This window comes from Clupea harengus, unplaced genomic scaffold (genome assembly GCF_900700415.2).
Source record: "Clupea harengus unplaced genomic scaffold, Ch_v2.0.2, whole genome shotgun sequence".
NCBI classification, from domain to species: domain Eukaryota; kingdom Metazoa; phylum Chordata; class Actinopteri; order Clupeiformes; family Clupeidae; genus Clupea; species Clupea harengus.
Window position 1 is genome coordinate 23,056 of NW_024879845.1, and position 22,636 is coordinate 45,691.

At 41.5% G+C, this 22,636-nt stretch overlaps 1 protein-coding gene across 2 annotated transcripts in view; it reads right to left on the minus strand.

Annotated features, from left to right (window-relative positions):
* Positions 1 to 22,390, minus strand: part of yap1 (Yes1 associated transcriptional regulator) — a 31,790-nt gene extending 9,400 nt beyond the window's left edge. The window contains exons 1-4 of one of the 2 annotated variants that reach the window (XM_042705218.1): positions 21,697 to 22,390; positions 20,895 to 21,130; positions 11,286 to 11,419; positions 5,531 to 5,644 (exon numbers count right to left, since the gene is read on the minus strand). In XM_042705218.1, coding sequence (XP_042561152.1) covers positions 5,531 to 5,644; positions 11,286 to 11,419; positions 20,895 to 21,130; positions 21,697 to 21,897 — 685 coding nt within the window. In that variant the 5' untranslated portion in view covers positions 21,898 to 22,390. The remainder of the gene's footprint in view (positions 1 to 5,530; positions 5,645 to 11,285; positions 11,420 to 20,894; positions 21,131 to 21,696) is intronic. The other variant, XM_042705219.1, reaches the window with a different exon arrangement.
* Positions 22,391 to 22,636: the final 246 nt, after the last annotated feature.

A 22,636-nucleotide genomic window follows, 5' to 3' on the forward strand; every position in this document is an offset into this window, starting at 1 on the left:
CACTGTGGGAGTGTGTGTCTTTTCTGGGCCTTATCTCCCATAGATATGAGACCACTGTAGCTGCCTTGTAGCTCACTACTGAAGTAGCTCTTGGAACTGCACCGCTTACAGCCACATACAGTGTGGTGATACAACAACAACAACAACAACTAAAGTTTTGCAACAACAATAGAAGTCAATTCTAGACTCTCCAAAAGTGAATAATCTTTTTTGGAGGAGAGGGTGAAAGGGGGGATAGCGCGTGAGAGGAAAAAAGAAAGAGAAAGAAAACAACACAGTATCCAGGCAGTCAGTCTTGCGTATTTGGATAAGCCACAAGGGCAGGTTCACCCCTCGGCCATTCTAGACATGAGAAGGCTTGCTGAAAAGAGAGGCCCTGAGCAGGGAAACTGCAGCGAGGTAGGGAGGGAAAGATCCTCTAACGCACACAGAAAGCACAGGTTGGACCGCCCCGCAGTAATCTTGTTCACGCTCTGCTGTGACACGACGAGCTAGCAACAACAGACTTTATCGTCACAAATCTCAGAGAATGCACAAAGCCACAGTACCACAGTGCAACTGTGTTTGCGAATGTAAATCTGGAATAGAAGGCAAGGGGGACTGACTTGACGCACTGTCCTGGTCCCACGACTGCTAAAGGAGCTCCTTTGATCAATATTGACTTCTGACTATTACTAGGGTTTAGAAAGGGTCCTAACCAGGATATCACATTACCAGAAGGAGATATAAGCCACTGAGAAGGAAACAAGCAGATTATATGAAATAAGGCAGTCCAAGGCAGATTTGGGATCAGACACAATGCAGCCAAATGCAGATTTTGGAGCAGACACAATTTGAATCGTTGTACATGTATGAAAGTTAACGGTCACTGCCAATATTTCTAATGCATCAGAAATGAATACATGAAAACAACATAAGTGAATTCTGGCTATAATGTTTCAACTAAACAAAGCAAAAAAACTAGACAACTACATGGCTGTTTCAAAACACATAGTTTATAGATTGTTTCCTTGAGCCTGGTAAGGACATAGAAAATAATGGTAGACTGAGCCCAACTTTGGTCTGGAAAAAATCAGGAGAATGTTTGAAGGCCTAGCTTGGCAACAAGATCCCATTCTGAAAACAGTCTGACCACAGTTAGCAATAGTCACCAATGATCTATCTGGGGTTATTGGAACAGTCATTGTTTTCCTGACTCCCTATTGTTTTGATATAAAGTGATATAGTGAAAACTGTTCATGTGCTGTTTTTTGTGTGTCTTTATTTCAAAAGCCTCTGCTTAAATGGAGTCTGCTGGGAGTGAGTGCTGTAATGACTCACTGCTGGCTCACAAGTACACTGGAAAAGATGAGTGCTTCGCAAAGCTGACATCACTGTGCACCCACCAGCAAGGTGACAACTTCGGTGTTCAAGTGTTATGATAGCAGAGGCAGAGAAAAACAGCAGCACATGACCGATAACTGCCCAGGTCCTCTCATAGACCACTGCAGCATTAAGCACAAGGCGACGGCTTTCTGTGAGTTCAAGACCTTTTGTGTTCATTAGGATGCAAATAATATAGCGCTGCTGCCTCCAAGTTGGTTCTAAGGAGCTAAAATGTCTGAAGTTTTTTCACATAGATAATTTTGATAGTTGTCTTTAAAACTTACAGCCTATTTACTAAGCTTTCTCTTATATCTCAAATATCATTTATCTGTCAAAAATTGCTGTGACAACAAAAGCTGATGGTGGACCTAACACTTTGTTATGTAGATGTTGACGATGCCATAGACAAGTTCTTATCACATTTACACACATTAGCTAGCTAGCTAAGGAAACTTTTAAATAAACTGTTTAAATGGCAGTGTCCAATTTACATGAAATGATAGCTATTTATCTAGCTGATGTTACAGTCTCCTCAATGCAACTTATAAAATGATAATAGGACTGTGCAGCTTCGCTGTCTGGCCCCCAAAATACACAAGTTTAACTTAATTAGTTCATGTTAATACCCTAGAAACTGCCAACTGTTAGGGTAGTTCATAGCTAGGTTAACTGCATGAGACCTCTCGTGTTTACACGTCTCGTGGAGGTTCACACTCTGTTTCATCCCCTTAAATACAGTCAGGTGGGAATACACAACACCCGTGACTTAACCGTTATGGAAGACTGAGTGGGAATGAAAATTTGTTATCTACAATTTATCTCTGTTGTTTTTACCTTATTTCACTGATACATTAACGGGTTTCATATGTGAGCAGGGCTTTAACAAACACGTTGCAGAATCTCCTGCTTTGTAGAAAGCTGCTGTGTTAATCACATCTGAGGCTTCTGAAGGGATTAAGGCTATTCTGTTAGTCGTGCCTGACACCAGTCCTAGAGCTAATTAATTTTGCTTTGGTCAGTCTCCTCAATCCCTCACCCCTTGCCGACTTCACCTAAAGGAGTCAAACGTGCAACTTTGAAGGGATCTGCCTGCTGTTTTCACCAGGCATTTCCATTTGTAAGCTGGAGCCCTGTCTCCGTAAATGTCTATTAATGAGACAGTCAGCAGGACTAACACTTTCCAGTGGTTTAGCTCTTTTGTTGTGTGACAAAAGTGTAACATAGTAATCTGCTTTGGAATACACATGTATTGCTCCAGAGACAGAGGGCTGAGGTGTGTGTGTTCGTGTGTGTGTGTGTGTGTGTGTGTGTGTGTGTGTGTGTGTGTCTGTGTGAAGGGAGAACAGAGAGTAGTTGAAGAGGGGGATGATTTGAAGTTACCACAGTTCAAAAGGTCAGCTGAGTGTTTTATTGCATTGCCTCTGTCTATGGAGCAGAAAGCTATAGCCCCAGTGAGCGGATATGAGAACTAAACAAGACTAATTTTATTATTTCCTCTACAGTTAATTTATTCGCTCATCATTAAATCAATTCATCAAAATTATTTTGAACTTTGCTCATAAAATAAATATTGTCATCCTGTCTATCTAAAAATGCATAATGCTAAGGGGAGAAAGTTATCAAATTTTACAACTAACTTTTTTTACCATATATTCCGTAATATGGATGCATCCACATGCGTATCAAACATCTGAGCTGCACAGGATGTCTTAAAAGAAACCATATGGGATGTATGACTCCTTCATTATGACAGTGACAGAAGTTTAGCACTGAATGTGTTTAAAACTCACAGACTCGGTCTCTGAGGGTTCATACAAAATGACAAGTCCTGAAATAAGCCCTCGCTCAGTTGTTTTCAAGAGATCTCACCAAAATATGGCAGTCATAGTTGACAGATGTATGCTACAGATCACTATAACAGTTGCACCAGAAATACCCAGTGATTGCATCACCAAGCGGACCGTTTTTCACAGTATAAGTTACATTTGGCCTCAAACAAAATGCATGGAGCCTGTCTTTAGTGTATGTGTAATGTATATTGTGTGTGTGTGTGTGTGTGTGTTTATGTTTGGTTCTTCCGCACTACAAAAGGAAATGCTCTAAAAAGGGGCCTTTAGCGCAACCCACGCCTCACCTCCTCTCACGATCCTAAAGAGTAAGGGGGAACCCACTCCTCACCTCCTCTCACGATCCTAAAGAGTAAGGGGGAACCCACTCCTCACCTCCTCTCACCATCTTAAAGAGTAAGGGGGAAGCCACTCCTCACCTCCTCTCACCATCTTAAAGAGTAAGGGGGAAGCCACTCCTCACCTCCTCTCACCATCTTAAAGAGTAAGGGGGAACCCACGCCTCACCTCCTCTCACGATCCTAAAGAGTAAGGGGGAACCCACGCCTCACCTCCTCTCACCATCTTAAAGAGTAAGGGGGAAGCCACTCCTCACCTCCTCTCACCATCTTAAAGAGTAAGGGGGAAGCCACGCATCCCATTGGCATTTCCCTTTCTGCCCCTCCCTGTCTTTCCTTCCCTGCTCACTTTCTCTGTCTTTCTCTTCATCTTTCTTTTTCTCTCGCTGTCGCCACGCCTCTCCCTGCCCCCTCTTCTCAGCGCACACTGAAGCTCTTTGACAGAAAAGGTCTGGAACAGATTAAGAGCTGAACCACAGAATAAAGAGGCCTGGCAATGGTTCAGCTCTGTCTGGAAGTCCACTGGAGGAGGAGGAGGAGGAGGAGGACGAGGAGGAGGACGAGGAGGAGGAGGAGGAGGGGAAGGAGCTGCTGAGCTGCTCTGAATCTCATGTAGGGGGAGAGGGGGGGAGACGGTGAGGTGGGGTCGTCCTGCCCGCTTAAAGGGGCTCTGTCACTTTTCAGCTCGGCTGAGGTGCAAACAGCAAATTAAACTTTTATGAACAACACGGACCCGCATATCAGCAGACACACTGAGAACCTTCACCTGAGTGCGTGTGAGCGCTTAAACTCAGAACAGGTCTCTGAATGCCAAATCTGAATGTGGACGAAAAGGCCTAGTCGACATAACAAGAGTGTTTCCCTAAAGACCTGTCTGTGCAGAATTTGGGTGAATCCCCCCCTCCCCAACACAGACACACAGACACACAGACACACACACACACACACACACACACACACACACACACCCAGCTCAACCCTAACCCTGCCCATTCTCACATTCATTATGTGCACGATTTGGTGCCCTACTAGACCTGTGCATTAACTTGTAAATCTTCAAAGACCCTCACTATTGTGATCTGGCTCTCTCTGTATAGCTACTAGGATCTGCACTCTCCCACCACCAGAAAACACCACAGATGACAACACTTTAGGAATGCTATAATCAAACTTAGAAACCAAATATAAAAAAGCTACTGATTCTTTTACGATGGTATTTGACCGGAAAATAGGCCGGGAAATAGAACAGCCAGAGAGAGAGAGAGATGGGAAACCGTATTGTGGACATAATATTTACATTATAATTGTAAAATACGCTCCCAATACATTAGTGCATCGTTATTTTTCACGTGCACCATAATTGTGCATGTACCAAATCTGAATGTGTGGTTATGCCCAGTGTACCAACACCACAGACTATAAACTGTTGTACTCAGCACTGCGCAATCATTTACATATATACGTATATTTGTGCATGCTGCTCAGATCTGCACTGGATATATTCTATGAGGGATTTAGAAAGGAGCACATTAACACATACTTTGGCACGTTTGTGTGCATTCTTTGTCAGTATGGTTCTTGTTACACCAAAGAGCACTATGCCAATGAAGCACAGAGTAGCGTTTTTTATACAACTGAGAACTGGAACAGACTGGGAGAGTGGCGCTTCCCTTGGGAACAGCTCTGTGATGTGATGGAGGCACCTCGAGCGTGAGTAAATCAGAGTGACATAAGCAGTTACCTTCATTTCTGTAAGCTTTACTACCACACAGAGGGATTAACTCATACCAACAAAGAGAAGAGAAGAGGAGAGGAGATGAGAGAAGAGGAGAGGAGAGAAGAGAAAAGAAGAAAAAAGCAAAACAGACGAGAAGACAGAAAGATTCAAACTACAATAGCACCAAGGCTGTAAATAAAACGAGTTTTGAAAAAGAAAGCAGAAAGCCAACAAAACTGCACAGCTAGAGTAGAGAAGAATACCATATCGCGCATCCAGTCTGGGGTCCAACCAAGAGGTGGTCTTATTCTTGTGGTTGATGTAGTAGATCTCGCCCTCTGGAGTGATGGCCTGTTCCCAGCCCTCAGGAAGAGGACCTGAGGAAAAGCAATATACTTAAGGCAAGGGATATTTTTGCCCATGAATGTTATACTGACTATATACAAATTTCAGGTGGCTGAGAAAGTGTCTGTCAGTGTAACAACATCAGTAGAATGTGAGGAAGTAGAATCCTCTCATTCCTTTACATAGACACAATCCCCTGTATTAACAAAGAGGATTCTTTATATGAACTGAAACCAGATTAGCAGTAGCTAATTAGCTACGTCCTATAACTAGAATCACCAAATCCCAAAGGGCTATACCACAGATTCTCACAGTGATTTAAACATGACAATAATTTGAATATTTAAATGTGCAAGACTATGCTATAACCACAAAAATTTAATGATTTTAAATCATGAATTAAATGTCATATTATTATTATTACTATTATTATTATTATTATTATCATTAACAGTGATAATAATACATATACGCCTAATTAGAAGTACGCCTATACGCCTAATTAGAAGCACTGACTGACTGACTGTTTGACAGCTATTAACCCATCCCTGTATCCCGGCAACAAGATGCAAAGGGGCCAATTAAATATGCAATATACATTTTCATTAATATTTTGTGTCAGGGTTACATTTCTTGCTTGATCATGATTGGTTTCCTGGACTGTTGGACTCAAAGTCAGTTCCTTTACGAGTCTTGCAAAACACTGTTCAATAGACACAGACTCTCTAAGACATGTGGCTGATTTTGGTTTTTGAACCAGGGTAGAGACAGTCCTAAAATTGGTGTGATAGCTGCAGTAGTAAGTACTATCAGAGAAGATGATTCAGAAGGCAGGTCTTTCTGGTATAGACCATGTAGTCTGCCTGACTTCATCACCTAATCAGTTGCTATCTGTGCATGAATGCAATCATGGGCTTTGCTTTGAAACATTTGCTTTAAAGCATTTTATGTACATTTAGATGGATAGACTCATGGAAAATACCACAGAGGTCACAAAGGTGCAGGGTGGTATAACTCTATCCCGGGTTCTGTGAGTTTGATTTGTAGTCTCTATCTTGGCATCCATGATGTAAGTTACATCCCAATCCAATATCTTTCAGTATCTTCCAGTGGAATGCTTCCAGACTGAAGTGAACACAACAGATGTCGAATGGTAGCCCCTATGCTAACCAAATTGACCATTTGAAGCGATTTGCAACCTATTATGAACTTCATAGCACATCACAATATCCAACAGAGGTTTCCGCAACCATGCAGAATAACAGACGAGTGAGTGAGTTACAGCTCCAGCTCCTGCTCCAGCTGGCCACCATGTTGCTTTTGCTGCGCAACCCACTGGAAAAAAAGGGAAGCAGCGGGATATTTGTGTGAGCTATTTGTTATTTCCAGCACTGAAGTTTACTCCATCATCCTATCTGCAAAACCGTCCCTACATCACTATACGTCGTTGTTCCAAAGGCAATAAACAGCTATTTCCATCTATTTCTTTAACAGTCAGATAGCGGTCATTAGACTGTAATGCTCACTCTATCCCACCAGTTCAGTATTGTGTGCACAAAAACACAGGGGGGCTGTACCACATAAACAGAAAGGCTTTTCCCAAGGCCGCAAACATTCTAGTCCCTAAAGAGTACAATAAATAAACAAGACACTGCATTGGGTCAATTCATTTATCTTGACAACTTAGTTGTTTTACATATTGCACATAGAGCCTAAAATACATATTCCCAAGTCCTGTGATACAAAATAAACTGTTAAGTGCCTCTGTTATGTGGACTGTACGTAATTAGTCCTCAATGGTTCTTTTTAAGAATTGAGAAGTTCGGGAGACATGACGATCCAATTTCTTCAACAACCACTGTAATCTCACCAGCGAGATGTTACCTTGAAAATATCACAGGCTGACGCAAACCTTAAAATTCGTACTGGCAAAATCCAGGCAATTCCAAAAAACAAATCTTCAGGTGATTTCCCCCAAAAAACATGTATAATCCAAGTGCCAGCGAGGCATATCAAGAAAAAAAATAGTAATCCACAAGAAAAGTATAATTCCATGTTGAAGGGAAATTGGTGTCTTCAGCTTGACATCCAGGCCCAACGTGCAAACATTTAGGTGTCCTTGCCTGCCTCCACCCCTACATTTCAACCTAGCACCCTTCACTGCTGGCCGCCTGTCAAGTCCATCTTGCCAATCAAACCCCTTAAGTACCCATGTTACAGAATGGGGTCAAGGACATACAACAGGCATTAAAATAACTATGCATTAAAATATAAACGTAACATACTCATAGCCCATGCTCATTATAATATACTTCAAGTGACATGTATAATGTCAGTTTCTACACTGTACAAAAAGTAAGTTTTGGATATACAAATAGATATGGCTAATGTACTGGCAACAGCATCAGCACAAGGGGTTTGGCGTTGGGCCCAGGTAATGAGGAGACATCAGCCATCATGATGTGGTTGGATGAGCTGCAGATGACTGGAAAAGATGAGACTTTGTCTTCTTACCTAACATTAAGAAAAATTAGGGCTTAAAAATGCATACCGAACATGGCCATGAATATCACAGCATAGCATGCATATAGAATGCACACCATGCTTGATAGGGCCATTCATCAGGCCCAAAAATTGAGTTACTTACGGTTTATTACTACACAGAATACAGCTAAAATGTGTGCAGCAAAGCAACGGAAAAGAGTAATAAATGATAACCTGTAATCGTACATAAAGATTTTTTTGTTTTGTTTTATATATATATATATATATTTGCGTCAAACAACTAAATGCAGTCGGTGCTAATTTAAGGCCCATAAGAGATGTTAAGGTTTCCTAGGAGCTTTGATTCTGCTAAACACAGAAACTAAACACGTCTGAGAGGCACAATCGAATTCTACCTCTTGTGCATTTGCTCACCATCACATTTTGATATAAAATGTGAAACAAACCTATGGCCATGGGCTATAACCCCGCCCCCCCCCCCCCCCAAAAAAAACTAAAAACTGCAAACTTTGTTGCAAGCCATTAGCCTACAAACCGATGATACGTTCGAGCAAATGTATTTGTTTCTCCCTGGTAATAAAATGGGTTGTGCCATAGTTAGCTACAATGTAAGCAAGGGAGGAATGTTTCCATAGTTTACACTCTTTTTTGCCTTTATCCCCTTCCAACAATGTCATTATCCTGCTTGAGGACAGTGTAAAAGCAACATATCTTACATGTCTTATCTTATTGAACAAAACATGCCACATTTCTGCGCTTACAGGTGCCAAACACGAATGAATGACACAGCGGACACACCAGCGAAACAGATCAAATGACGATCCAATTCTGCACATATCCTCCACTCAGTTAACAGCCCTAATCACATGTATTAGTCTCTCGTGACAAATCACTGTGGAACGATAAAGGCTGCCACTACTCTACATCCCCTCAATATATCCAATCTTTCAAAATGTCAGAAAAGTGGAAAACATCGAGAAAAACAAGAGTGAATACTTTTACACAATGTAACTGGTTCAGCTAGCACATCAAGTTGTATCTAGTCTAGGGCTGGGGGATACGGATCAAAAATCATATCCCGTTTTTTTTAGGCTGAATACCGATACACAATATATATCGGTATTTTCTACGAAGTAAACTAGTCACATGTGAAATGCCACAAGCACTTTAATTAAAACCAACTTTGATAAAAATAAAATGCAAAGACAGGGTTTCCTTCCCTGTTTGAGAATATACAGATGCAAAACATGTAACTGAAAAATTATACAACTAAATAGTCAATAATAAATAAAAATATGCCTATTTCTGAGAATGCTCCTTAAGTTGTTTTCAACAACAATAACAGACTGATTAAACTAGAGTACATTTAACCCTGTAGACAGCAGTACTATTCTAGAACACTTCTGCTGATTCCTGTTTTTTTTTTTATAAAACCACTGGAAACCTGCTTAGCACTTCATTAGGAATATCTCGCAAGAAGATCGCGCAAACATCGACTATTGTAGTGACGTTGTATTGCATAATTGTGATTGAACTGCATGACATTTCTTATTTTCTTTAAATAATGGACCTATTTTAAGCATTTGCATTACATGCATAATATGATCAATAATCTCTTCTTGGGAAAATATACATATGTTGATTTGTGTCAAGGGCAAGGCCAGGCTGTAAACACGCTCACGGGACAGCAAAGAAAGTCTCTTGACCGTTCCACCAAGTGATATAGTACGGTGAAAAAGCTATGCAATCATAACCCAGTGTGATTACAATCTGCCACCAAACGTATACCTTTCTTCACCTAACCACCTTATTCACCGACTGAAGATGTGCAGTAGGCAAAGGACCGCAATCGCCAGATTGCTTTAAATTTGCCTGCAGATATTAGGCTGGCACTAAACCATATTACCTACAATAAACACCACTGCAAGTACCTGGGACAAAACCAGATTTATTTCACAATCATTAAAATATAATGGTCTTCTGGTGCAGCTCCTGACTGAAGTTGGCTGACAAACCATGTTAGCCTCACTAAGTAACAGTTAGCTAATTAGATTTGTTGCGGGTGCCTAAGTTGACAACTTTTTGAGCTGTATTTTACCAGAAAGTTAATGTTATAACTCACTTTAGTGTCCATGCAATCCGGCACAGAAAACACAGGTTCATTTTCCAATTGCAATTGAGTGCACATCATCAGAGTCCCCTCTCCACTGGACAACTACAGCGGCTTCCATGTAGATATTTTCGTGATAGTTGACATATTAGGAAAGAAACGGCTACATTCTGAGCTGTTTTGCAGCAGCCAATACACAGAGAAAAACTGTATCCAAAGATACAAATTGTAGGCGAATGGTTCACAGATGTGGCTGGTCTCATTATACTGTTAGCTGGCTAGCTAAACATGCACTGTTTAATACCAAACGACACCTCAACTTTCACATATTGGTGACTAGCAGAGGTAACACCGGTACTATGTAAAAATGTGACAATTCATCAAAATAGTTGTATAGATACATATATTTAGTGTCTACTCACTTTATCTAGTCTTAAGGTATATAAATATAAGTCAATATCGTTTACAACTCTTACATTCATGGAAACATTCCGGCCATCGGCAGTCATTACAGTGAAATATAGAACTGCCGGGCCACTATGGGGTGTAGAGGGACCTCCGTAGACGCAGAGGGAGAGTGGGGGCTGGGTTGTGCAGAGAGTGTGAAAGAGGAGAGAGAAAGGAGCAAACACTGGCACGGCTTTACGGAAGAAACGGATTATGTAACGCAACAACAAACTATATCAGCATAAACGGCATATGGTCGGCATATGGTCTCATCCTATATCTCATTTGAAAAGATATCGGTATACCTTAGAAAGTCGATATACCGCCCAGCCCTAATCTAGCCCTGCCCCAGAGTAATTACACATGTAACTGTTGATTAGAACAACCACCTAGTATTAAGCAGATATATGTTGAATTTGCAACACCACAGCCATATGATTGGTGAGTAAATTTCACCACATCAGTTTTGTGTTCAAAGTTACAGGCGCTGCAACAAGTCACTACAGAGATAGAAACATATCTCATAGAAACAGAGAGCATGTGTGTATTCCAGGATTAACGAGAGATATGAAGAAAAAAAAAAGTTTGACTGGGTGAGACTGTGTCCTTACCAGTGGCTGGGGCCATGACCTGCTGCTGCTGCTGCTGCTGTTGCTGTTGCACAGGTAGGGGGCTGGGGGGGGCCGGGTTCATCTGCAAGAGGGTCTTACGGGGGTCTTGCCAGGTGGTGGTCTGATCCAAATGGCTACAGATAAACATCGAAGGGTAGAGAATGGTAAGTCAAACCAATGTCACACTAAAAGATCAGAGGTCATTAAGTAAAGTCACTTCTGTTAATTTCACAAGAAAGTGGTTTGGCTACTAAAAGTTATAAATGTGCACCCTCTAAATTCATCATTAAATGAACATCATTTTACCCTTACTATGGGAGTCACAGCACTAATTCCAGACATATGGAGCTGTTTACTCTGTCCAGGATTAGCAAATGGGCCTTTCACTACTGACACCTCACAGGAGGCAAGTCCAAATGCCTGATCTGCTTGCGCTTAATATCAAATCTTCCCTGTGTTGCAGGCTACATAGAGGCAATCTGCAGCTGAGTTGAGTTATGATGTTTAGGAACGCTGAGTGGTTCCATATCAGTGCAGAAGGGTTTGGTCCTGATACTTGGGTGAAAACTGTTAAATGGAATTGAAATTTTTGACAGACAGTCATTTTGGAATATAGCATATAAATCAATTAAAACCACTACCACTACAAGAAATTATTTAAAAAAATTGGGGGGGGGGGGGTTTGTACTATAGTGCAGCAACTGCTTAAATTGAGTGTTTTGAGACACTGCTGGCTTGTAGTAGATCATTATTTTGCCACCTGATTATTTAACATCCTACCTTCACTGTGATGTTATTTTAGGAACAGACACCACATTGTCATTGTAGTTCTTTTTAAAGCAAGTTTCTCAATAGTGGTTTATTTGTTTCTATAGACTTTGAACGCCTTTGTTTGGTTGTAAACAAGTAAAAATAATGACATTATTACAATGATGTTAAAATTTTATCTTAAGAATTGCCATTAAGTATGCAGACTGCCAAACAGACACCCAAATAACAAAAATCTCTCCTTAAACTGTAAAAAAAACACTCTGTTAGCCTGTGTTTGTCCCAGGACTTTCTCAGTGGGAACAGCCCGGACACATTTGTGAGTGTTCTGACGGCATGTCTAATTACTACTTTGTGGCTGTGTGTGGCTTGGGATGGGGAGGCCATACAGGAAAGCCCCCTCTCCTTGTGGCCAGCCCCCCTATTCAGGGGGGTCAGAGTGGGGGCTCAACATAGGGGGTCCCTTTTCCTGGAAGCACTGTGGACACTGTGAAGTGTCAGGGTCTTTAACAATCTGGCGCCACATTTACAAAGCTTTCACCTGCTTGACAAAGGCCTAGACTGAGCAACAACCCACAAACCCTACTGCTGCTTTATTTAGAGCTCACAGCCTTCACTGCAGACGTGTCTGGCCTCTGGCCACTGGTTTGCATTTCAAGCCTGAATTAAAAAATAAATAAATAAAATAACAGTGGCGCATACATCCTAGCTGTATGTTAGCACGCTGTGATAGCAAGAGCGGGTAAAGAGATTTCAGTTTCTGTGAAAAGTTCAGTGGAAGTTCTCTGCTGTTTAATTTTGACAGATTTTTAAGACTGACATCTGTGAGTAACTCACTTTCCAACAAGGTTAGGCCTATTTCGGTCACTGTGGTGAGTAAGAACAAGGGAGACAGCGACTGAAAAAGAGAGAATGAGAGCCTGAGGCCTGAGTCAGCAATTCTGCCTCCCCTCCCCCATAAAGCCACCCATTTTCAAACCCCCATCTTGTTTGTGCTTTTACTGATCAAAGGACCAAATCCAGCCCTTCTCCTCCTTTCCATAAAGCCTCTGCACCTCCCACAGCCTAGAATCCGCCCCACCCCCAACCATATCACTCACACACACACACACACACACACACACACACGCAGCGGCCCAGGAAAAATAGCTCCATCCCAGGCTGACTCTCACCAGAGAGGCCCCTTCAACAGGGTCAGCAGGAGGAGGAGGGAAGAAGAGGGAGTAAGGGTTAATGAACAAAAAACGAGAGAAGAAAAGAAAGAAAAAAGGCATGGGGAGGGGGGAACTGCAACTACGGAAGCAGTCCCTCAGAACTCCATTGGTTGACTGTACTGTAGTGGTCTTTTTTACAATCCAAGAGCCCTGCCCCCTCCTTCTGCTGCTGGAAACTATGACACTGTCAGTGAAAAGAAGGGAAGGGGGGACTGAAGAAAGCCCAGGGAAAAAGACAGGCCACGCTTTTTTTGTTGTTATTGTTTTGCTAGTTAAGGGAAGATCTTTTTTTAATAACTGACAGGTCTAGGTCCTTTTGCTCGGTGCCTGAGCATGCACAGAAACCAGAGATTCATCTGAGCATAAGATTTGAATTGTGGAAATCGGTGGCAACCAATGCCAGGTAATACTATTGAACAGGTTAGCTTCTTATGTCAGTTTGCTCTGAGAAACACCTACTGCAGGTTATTCAAAGTTCCACTGAAGTATTTTAAAGAGTGTGGGTGTCTTATTGCAGGATTTCATCCACTAACTGAAGAGGTCCACATTTGGCAACAATTTAATTATCAAACAAGAAACCACTGCCAAACTGGTTTGGCCAAGACAAGATGGTTACACCAGAGGAGCAGACTGTAAGACCTGTTGAAACAGTCAGTGTGTTTATATGATGGTATAATTTGAATCTCGCTTTAGTCGGACTATGCTATCTTTTGGGGCAACTGCTATTATCCCAATATGTATGGCAGTGAATAAATCGAATCATTGGCCGAAAGCATGTCATATCCGATACGATAGGTGGCGCTGTTTTCATTACAACTAGTGGTGATACAGCCGTTTCCGCTTGACCTCTTCACCACTACCAACCATAGACATATATATGTCTATGCTACCAACAGCAACAACAGTTGATTGAGCATGAATCGCGTCTGTTCATCGGTCCAGAAATGAGTGTTGCCTCTTGGGTTGTCCATCGCGTTGTTTGTTTGTTTCTGCCGGCCGACGTGTTTATAAGTTACATTATTCAAAGGTGAAAGATAAAAGGCGAGAGAATCGCCAGGTGTTCCTTCTCTGACAGGTCTATTTTCGCACTATGATTCCAGGTCACATTTTCATCCTGGTCCCCCATCTAATGTTAATATAATGGTCTTGCTCCTATAATGTATAAACGCGTAGGTTACAGGGTGGGTGTGCCAGAGAGAGAGAGCGAGAGCGAGAACGGTGATGCACACGGATATATCAGATTGAGCGACCGGAGCAAAGTTATGTTGCTGTAACGTTGAACTCTGTGCAATTAATACAATACTTAATAGGCTAATTGATACAATATCTCCTCGTTTGAGTGTGGTTGTTTGAGTGCAATGGGAGTGTATGATCGTTATTGTCTATAAAGCAGTGTTTCTCAAACTTTTTCAGACCAAGGACAACTTAGCCCATAAAAAAAAATTTGCGGACCATTTAACTAAATATCCCCGGAACAACATGCCTCCTTACCCAAGACCTGGCGCCAGACAATTGTTAGCGCACACATGATTTCCGCGGGTGGGCTCTCCTTTTGTACGTACCAGTAGGTTAGTTATAGATATGACAATGCGCAAGGCAAAGCATCTGGAACCCTGCTCCATGTGTGACTTGGTTATGTTACAAACTATAGTTCGCTCACAGCCTCATACTCCCATCACACACTCAGACAGGCCAATGTATCACAAAACACAACGATGCGCATACCGACCGCAGTATTTCACCGTCAACAGTAGGCTAGCCCACTGGCATTAATACAGCCATCCTAGTAGTCAACTTTTCATAATTAAGAGCTGTCATTATCCAACGTCACACAAGGCTACTACTGGCTGTGTTCTCTTCGTTCTGAGTTGTATGTTAGAAATGTCGCAATAATTTACTTTTGGCCGTCGCGGACCATTACGGGCCACTGGCGGACCACACTTCATCATATTTGATAGAATGAAGAACAAATTAGTTGTGGATACTATCACCGAGTTTGAAAGGTATTGGTCAAGGTAATAGCCGATTAACAGCTGATTTTCTTTCTGATTTGACAGTACTGCTGTGTGTTTTAAGCAAATAAAATGTGGACTGTTTACAAGCGGGCACCTGCTATCGTTGATTATACAGTAAATACGTTGTGAAATGAAACAAAAGCACATCACAGTTAAAGTTGTATTAGTATTGATTGATTCACATCAATATGAATGGATGACATGACTAACAAGTGAAATTAATATGAAAGTATTTGTTCGGTGAATTAGCGCGTTCTGTCCAAACAGTCGCAGTCAACGTCAACATAAGTATCGTCATTTGAACGTCCTCATACGTTTTTAAGGAGGGGTTGTAAAGGTGCTCATATCTTCGGACTTCTTCTGTTATGTTTGTTCATAATCAACAAGAATAAGCTTGTGAGACAGTCTGCAGGATATTCATAAATAAACGTGTCATTAGTATGAACAGTTGAGACAACTTATCGTCTCTTGCGACTTCCGGGTCAGGACATGGGAGGGAGGGAGGGAGGAGGGCAGCGGGATCTCAAGCATGCGCAAAGACGCAAAGTCCAGTTCCTTATCCAATTCACCGTTACATGCCGCGATAGTCAAATTATCAACCGGATCGGATCGAGTTATCCAGGGGTGTTAATCGGATCGTAGTCGGACCGCACATAGTCGAACAAAGGTGTTTACATGAAACGGATAATTCGATTTCAGTCCGACTAAGCCAGTTATTCGAATGCATGTAACCACGGTCACTGTTTCTCTGAAAAGTCTGAAAGGAAAAGAGATAGAAAAATCTATAGTTTGACTACCCTTGTGTGCACCTGGAAGGTATGCATGGCTTCCAACTCAAAATCACTGTTCAATCTTGAATGTTACCTGAGGCAACAACTAACTGCACATTTTTAATTCAGCAGCACTACATCTCACAGCAGAAAAGGCTCTTAAAAGACCAAACAAGGGTGTCCTACTATATTACAGTGCATTCAGAGAGTATTCAAACCCCTTCTCCTTTTTTATATTTTGAAATGTTGCAGCCTTGTGCTGAAATTTTTATTCATTTTTTTAATTACACTAAATACCCCATAATGTTTATAATTTTTAGCAAATGTATTAAAAAGAAAAAACTGAAATATCACTTTGACATAAGTATTCAGACCCTTTACTCAGTACTTAGTTGAAGCACCTTTAGCAGCGATTTCAGCCTTGAGTCTTTTTGCGTATGAGGCAACAAGCTTTGCACACCTGGATTTGGGAATTTTCTGCCACCCTACTCTACAGATCCTCTCAAGCTCTGTCAGGTTGGATGGGGACTGTCAGTGGACAGTCATTTTCAGAGATTTTCTATTGGGTTCAAGTCAGGGCTCTGTCTGGGCCATTCAAGGACAATTACAGCTGTTCCTCCTGCATTGTCTTGGCTGTGGCTTAAGGCCGAAATATACTTCAACGACTGTGTTATTAGACAGACGGACGGGCGGCTACGACGTGAACATTTATGGTTCTCTGACGGTTGTGGGTGTTGCAAAGCAATAAAAAAAAAAAGATGGCGGACCAAACTCTGTTGATGGTCGTATTTGTACACAAAAGTTGTTTGTTTGACCTTTTTTTGCCTAGATTTTTTAAAAGATACAGAGAAATAAGACTGTGCAATGTAAAAACCCTGTTATTGTAACTGAAAAATGCGTCTATGGGGATTTGCGAGGTGTCTGAGCCAGCTATCTAATGTCAGCATGCTACTCCCCATAAGGTAAAAAGCGATGTGTGACGGATTGACGGAGTCGTTACAAAATTTGGGAGGTGCACGTCAGGCCACGGAGAGGGTTTGCCACGAAGGAGAGGGCTCTCCGTGTCTCTGTGACGGTGTAAACAGACAACCATAAATTGGCCTTTAGGGTCACTGGCCTGTTGGAAGGTGAACCTTCGGCCCAGTCTGAGGTCCTGAGCGCACCAGACTAGGTTTTCCTTAAGGATATCTTTGTACTTTCCTCTGTTCAGCTTTCTCTCAATCCTGACCAATCCTGACAAAGTGTTTGAAATTCATTTACCTAACCACAGAGGGGCAGGAGGTTATCATATTTGATGAAATCTTGAGATATTTCTCAAGACATGAAGGGAACCGTGGCTTTCTCTAGTCTGCATAAAGGGGGACAATGTTGGATTTTATTTTGGAACAAGTTTATTTCAGGTGTGCTCCTAGGTTTAGTGACCTCTATAATTAACGGTAGCTGGCTAGCAAACGTGATCTTGCTAACATAAAAAATTGGCAAAAAAAACTACACAATTGGCCAAAAGAAATCGACACACAATGTCTGACGTATATTATGAAGATATGTCTGATAATGATTTAATCCACAGATGAACTTTGGGTATGTTATATTTTTACGTATTCCAACTTATTAAACCTTTACCAACACAGGATTTGAAATGTCTCTTTGCTCGAATCATCTATATCTAAGCTCACACATTTTTACCCCTCTATTTTTCAATTAACATGCATTTTCATCACCTCCATTTTTATAAATTTTCGCTACTTTCGTCCCCTCACATTCGTCAGTCCTTCTGAGGCCAATCTGTCACAATCACTACAGGAGAAGTCGGAGACACACTTCTTCAATTTGTTTCTATAAACTCAAAATGGCTTTGGTTGCAGACGGGTGAAAAGAAACACCATAGATCTAAATATCTGTAGGAAACATCCTATTTTAAGAGCTTCCATACAAAACCATTATTTTTGTCCACCATTTCCAAAAGATGTTTCTGTGTCCCAGTATGCATGTGTTTGTGTTTGTGTATGTCTGTTAGTACACAAATGTGTTTACTGGGCCTACAGTGTTGGTGGATCACCTGGGTGTAACATGACCTATCACCAAACTCACAAGATGGCTGGCTCACACTCCCATAGCAAAAGCCCTGTTTATAAATAGGAGGCTCTTTAAAGCCCTTCTGCTGGGGTTACTCTCAGTCCAGACTGAGTGTCTGCTGCACTCCAATCTAAAGCAGACAGAGGATGTCCCCGTGACCACACCGAATGGAAAAATACACTCAACAACTGAGGATTTATGCACCTCTGACCCCATCGTGACCCCAAAAACAACAAACTTTCGAACAAGTCACCATGAAATTATAAAAACACAGCAAAAGCAGGAAATGTCACTGCTTCCAATGCTGTCTAGAATTATGTGCTCATCGTTGAAGGACTTCTAACATCTAACCCTGTGAAACTCTAAATCTCCCAGGAGCATCATAGAGCACCTCAAACAACAGTGTTAACAAAGCAAATCACCATCCCGTAGAGCAATCAACTAAATATACGGTACAAGCAAACAACAAACTAAATAAAATGATCTCCCTCTTCTTACTTTCACACAAATAGTTTAGGGAAACACTGGAAAGTTTTTAACATTGAAGCAAGTAAGGATGACAATACCCACACTCTGTGAGTGATACTTGATATAGAAAATCTGTATAATTTGTTTTCATTTGAAGACTCAAATGGAAATGTAACTTTTGTTTATATCATTGTTCACCTCGAAGTAGCGTTTGTATCTTTAGCAGACATCAACTTCCTCCTACTTTTAAGTCTATTACAAACATAACCGCTAGCCTAGTCCTGAGAGTGTGTGAAAGTTGTACAACTCTACACAATCTCCTTCACATAGCATTGGCAAAACAGGCAGATGTTCCCCAGATGTTAACTTTTTAGACATCTGGTTTTGAAAGCTCTCTTTTAACTAAGTAAATTTAAGTGTAATCATGTATGTCCAGAATCAGCTGCTCGCAGGTTTGACCATTCTACAAAGCTATCAGGATTGCAATGGAAAAAACAACACGCAAATAACACAAAAACACCTGATTTATTCTGCATAAAACACAACCGGTGGAACTGCTAGAGGGATATTTTTCAGAGGACCATTCAGCTGGAGGAAGTAGATTGAAAAATATCTTAATGCATTAAGATAGAACTCAACCCAAACAGCAACACTGCCATTCAAATGTTTTATTTCACTTGTAGAGACAAAGAGATACAAAAAGAAACCCAAAGCTCGTTTTAAAAGATGCATCTTCAATGTATCTCATAAATCTCCAACCTCCCAGCCCTCTAATTACAGGCCATACATCCCAACCTCACCCTCCAAAGAACTTCTCCACCAGTTTGCTTTAGATCAACTGCAGCAGTCAGGGGCAGTGTTACTCTTTCTCTTTCACTAACTCACCCACTCTTTCACGCTCATCCCATTGGCAGATGAGGTTACCAGATCTGCCTGGACTATGTACACTCGCTCCTACAGTGGGCCTTTGTTCCCCCTGAAACCTGATCCCAGGGAGCCCACAACAGACACAGAGACCAACACCACACACCGAGGGGAAGCCAGACTAGTCCAGCCAGAGGGAGGCCTTCAGTGTTTATTGAGACCAGACAGCAAACCTGGCCATGTGTATTCCAACTACACTCAAGACAACTTAAGCCTATTTCTGACCAAGAATACCCATGCGGATACCTCCTTTCAAAGCGTTCACAAAATGTAGAAGGGTTTATATGGGAGGCTCAACTACTTCTGTCCGTTTTTATCCAATTTAGATATTTGTATGTATGATCAAATAAACCATACAAAACTGTATCCTGGGATGATGATGGGACACCATTCACACACAGGACTGAAGAGGTTTCTCTACCAGCAAAAAAGGATCATCTCTGCATGTCAGTCTGCATAAACACAGTGACAAGGAATGAAAGGCAATGGCTATTGGAGCCAATGCTGGAAAAAATGCTGTTGCTGATTGATTATCACCAGCAGATGCCAGGCCACAGTCAACTTCTAGGAGCTAGATATCCAGTGAATTGAGTACACCATTCGCTAGCTAGCTTAGCTGCTAACTTGCTCCATATCACTTGTTTATAAGAGAAGACTGCTGTCACTTCAGAAATGCCAATGCATGGAATCTGAGAGCATACTGCTTTTATTAAATGACAGCTGCATTTATTTCCAGGGTCATAGGTCGAATCACTGGTCATGGGTTCCACATACAAAATACTTACTGAAAACCTATTTAATATGTGCAGTGCCATAGTCCACCAATACACCACTGGCCATGTTTTGGGTTAGTACTGTTTTTGCTTTGTCGGTTTTGAAGGGCAGTATAGTTCTGTTCAGTAGAACATAGGCATTCCTGTTAAGGTAGGCCTATTCATAAAGGAGATGCAATTTAACAGCTACTTGTTCAAAGACTTGGATGTTTGTGTTCAAGAATGAAAGGTTCAATTTGGTTCAAGTTTCATGTAAATCAAGCAAATTCTCATAATACCCTTTGGCTTTCTCTAAACCTCTAGATGCTGAAGTACATCCATTGTCGGTAAAATGCAACTTAAATTTGCAAGCATGTAATAAATGTGGAACTCCTGAAATTATCAACATTTGACTCACCAGCTAAATGCTGGCCAAATACACATTTTAAGTTTGTCCAGCATCAGGATAATTGCACATTTTGTTGTTTTGCCCAGATCTAGTAGTTACAGAAATATTAAGGTTGATGCCTCTGAAAAGTTCAATGCACTTTGTTAATACTGCTGGTCGTGGCAATTACCATCAGCAGAGGACTGGAAATAGTTGAAAAATGAACAAACTCACTTCAGAAAGTATCTCTGTCCTGAAGCAGTCTTAGCCATCTCCCAGCCAGGGGGCAGGGGCATGTCATCTGGGAACTCGTAGGAAGACTGGCGAAGATGCTGTGGGGGGGTCCCTGCTGGGGCCATGCCACTGAGACCGCCAGGAGATACGGTGCCCAACTGGAGCGAGGCGGGGGAGGAGTGTGCCCGGACATGCTGTGGGGTGAGGGTGCCTGCTGTCCCTGCATCCGTACTAGCCTGCGCACACAAACCAAGAAGGGGTGAGAGTGAGAAGGAAGTGGTAAAAGTTAAGGGTTAACCAAAGACCAAAGGCTTAACCACAGATCCAAGGCACGTAGTAGCAATGGACAAATAGATGGATTTTAAGAAACTTTCCATACATCTCAAGTTTGAGTAGGCCTAGTTGATCTTTACTGGTGTTAACATCCACTGAACAGTTAGTGTTTTTTTGTTTTTTTTAAATCACAGATATAATTTAAACGTGTTTAGTGCAAAGAAAAGCCTACAATGCATTTGCGTGCATTAGGCCTACATGGGACAGCTGTATGGACATGTTAGTTCCCAGAAGTTTAGAAGTCTGTTTTTAAAACAAGCTTAATTAACTCAAATGCCATGGTCCTAAAACTCTGCAGGTGACTAAATTACTCTTTTTAAGCCAGGCTAGATATTTTGCATCAGCAAGCCATAATGCAATTTCAAAAGATTATAATAATAATAAAAACAATGTAGTTTTACCAAAAAGGTTGAGTAAACTATCAAGGATTCTTGTAGTTAGACCTATTATGCTAGCGGGGTGGTCTTACTTGTCTGGAGTGAGACTTGGGCTCTGGAGGCTTGAAGAAGGAGTCCGGCAGTTTCCTCATCCTCATGGGGACAGAGGGGGGTAAAATCGTATTTTTCGGGTTCATTACTGCATTGAAAAGAGCCTCCAAATCAGTCTCGGAATCACCCCGAACATGGACGATTTGGTGGCCGGCAGGGGGATTGTGCTGGCTCGGATCCATAGTTCCAAAGACTGTAAAAAAAGTTTTGCCACGGAAAATGTTGCTAGGCTAACCTGGATCAAAAAATACAATAATCTATTTTGTTGTTGAACAAAGAATATCAATCCACGATATTGGAAATCACAGCAGCCGATTGTCAGGAAAAACCTTTTAAAAGGCAATTCAATTGTTTAAATGCTCATTCGACAGGTCTACCCTTTTACCGTCCGTGTTAACCTAGTTAAATAAATCCTGCGAAGTACAGGCTTCTTTATTCGGCTATTACGAAAGGACGCAGCCAACTCATAAATGTAGTTACGCGCATACCTACAGACTCTTGTAACTTCACCAACGCGCAAAATGTCCGTAAACTATTATTTACTGAATTATCAAAAACGATGCTTAGGTATCCGTTTCCGAAACTTAAAGACTCCGTAGCCGCGAATGTGAAATCACAGCAGTCCCAGTTCGGGATTTTTTTTTTACGCCCCAAGTTGGTACTAAACTTTGGGCAGGACATTAAACTTTCTGAGTCATGTGATCTGAGTCACAGCGGAGTGAGGCGTGGTCTTATTCTGCTCGCAACCAGGTCCCCATTTTACAAGGGCTGTGTAAAGCTATGCTAAATGACTAAGTATGCACGAAAGCACACAACGTTCGATTGATGCACACATATTTATATGTTGTCTGCATATATGTCGATTGTTTGAGTTATTTGTCAAAAGATAAAATGTCCAATTTTGACAGTTTTTAAGGGATA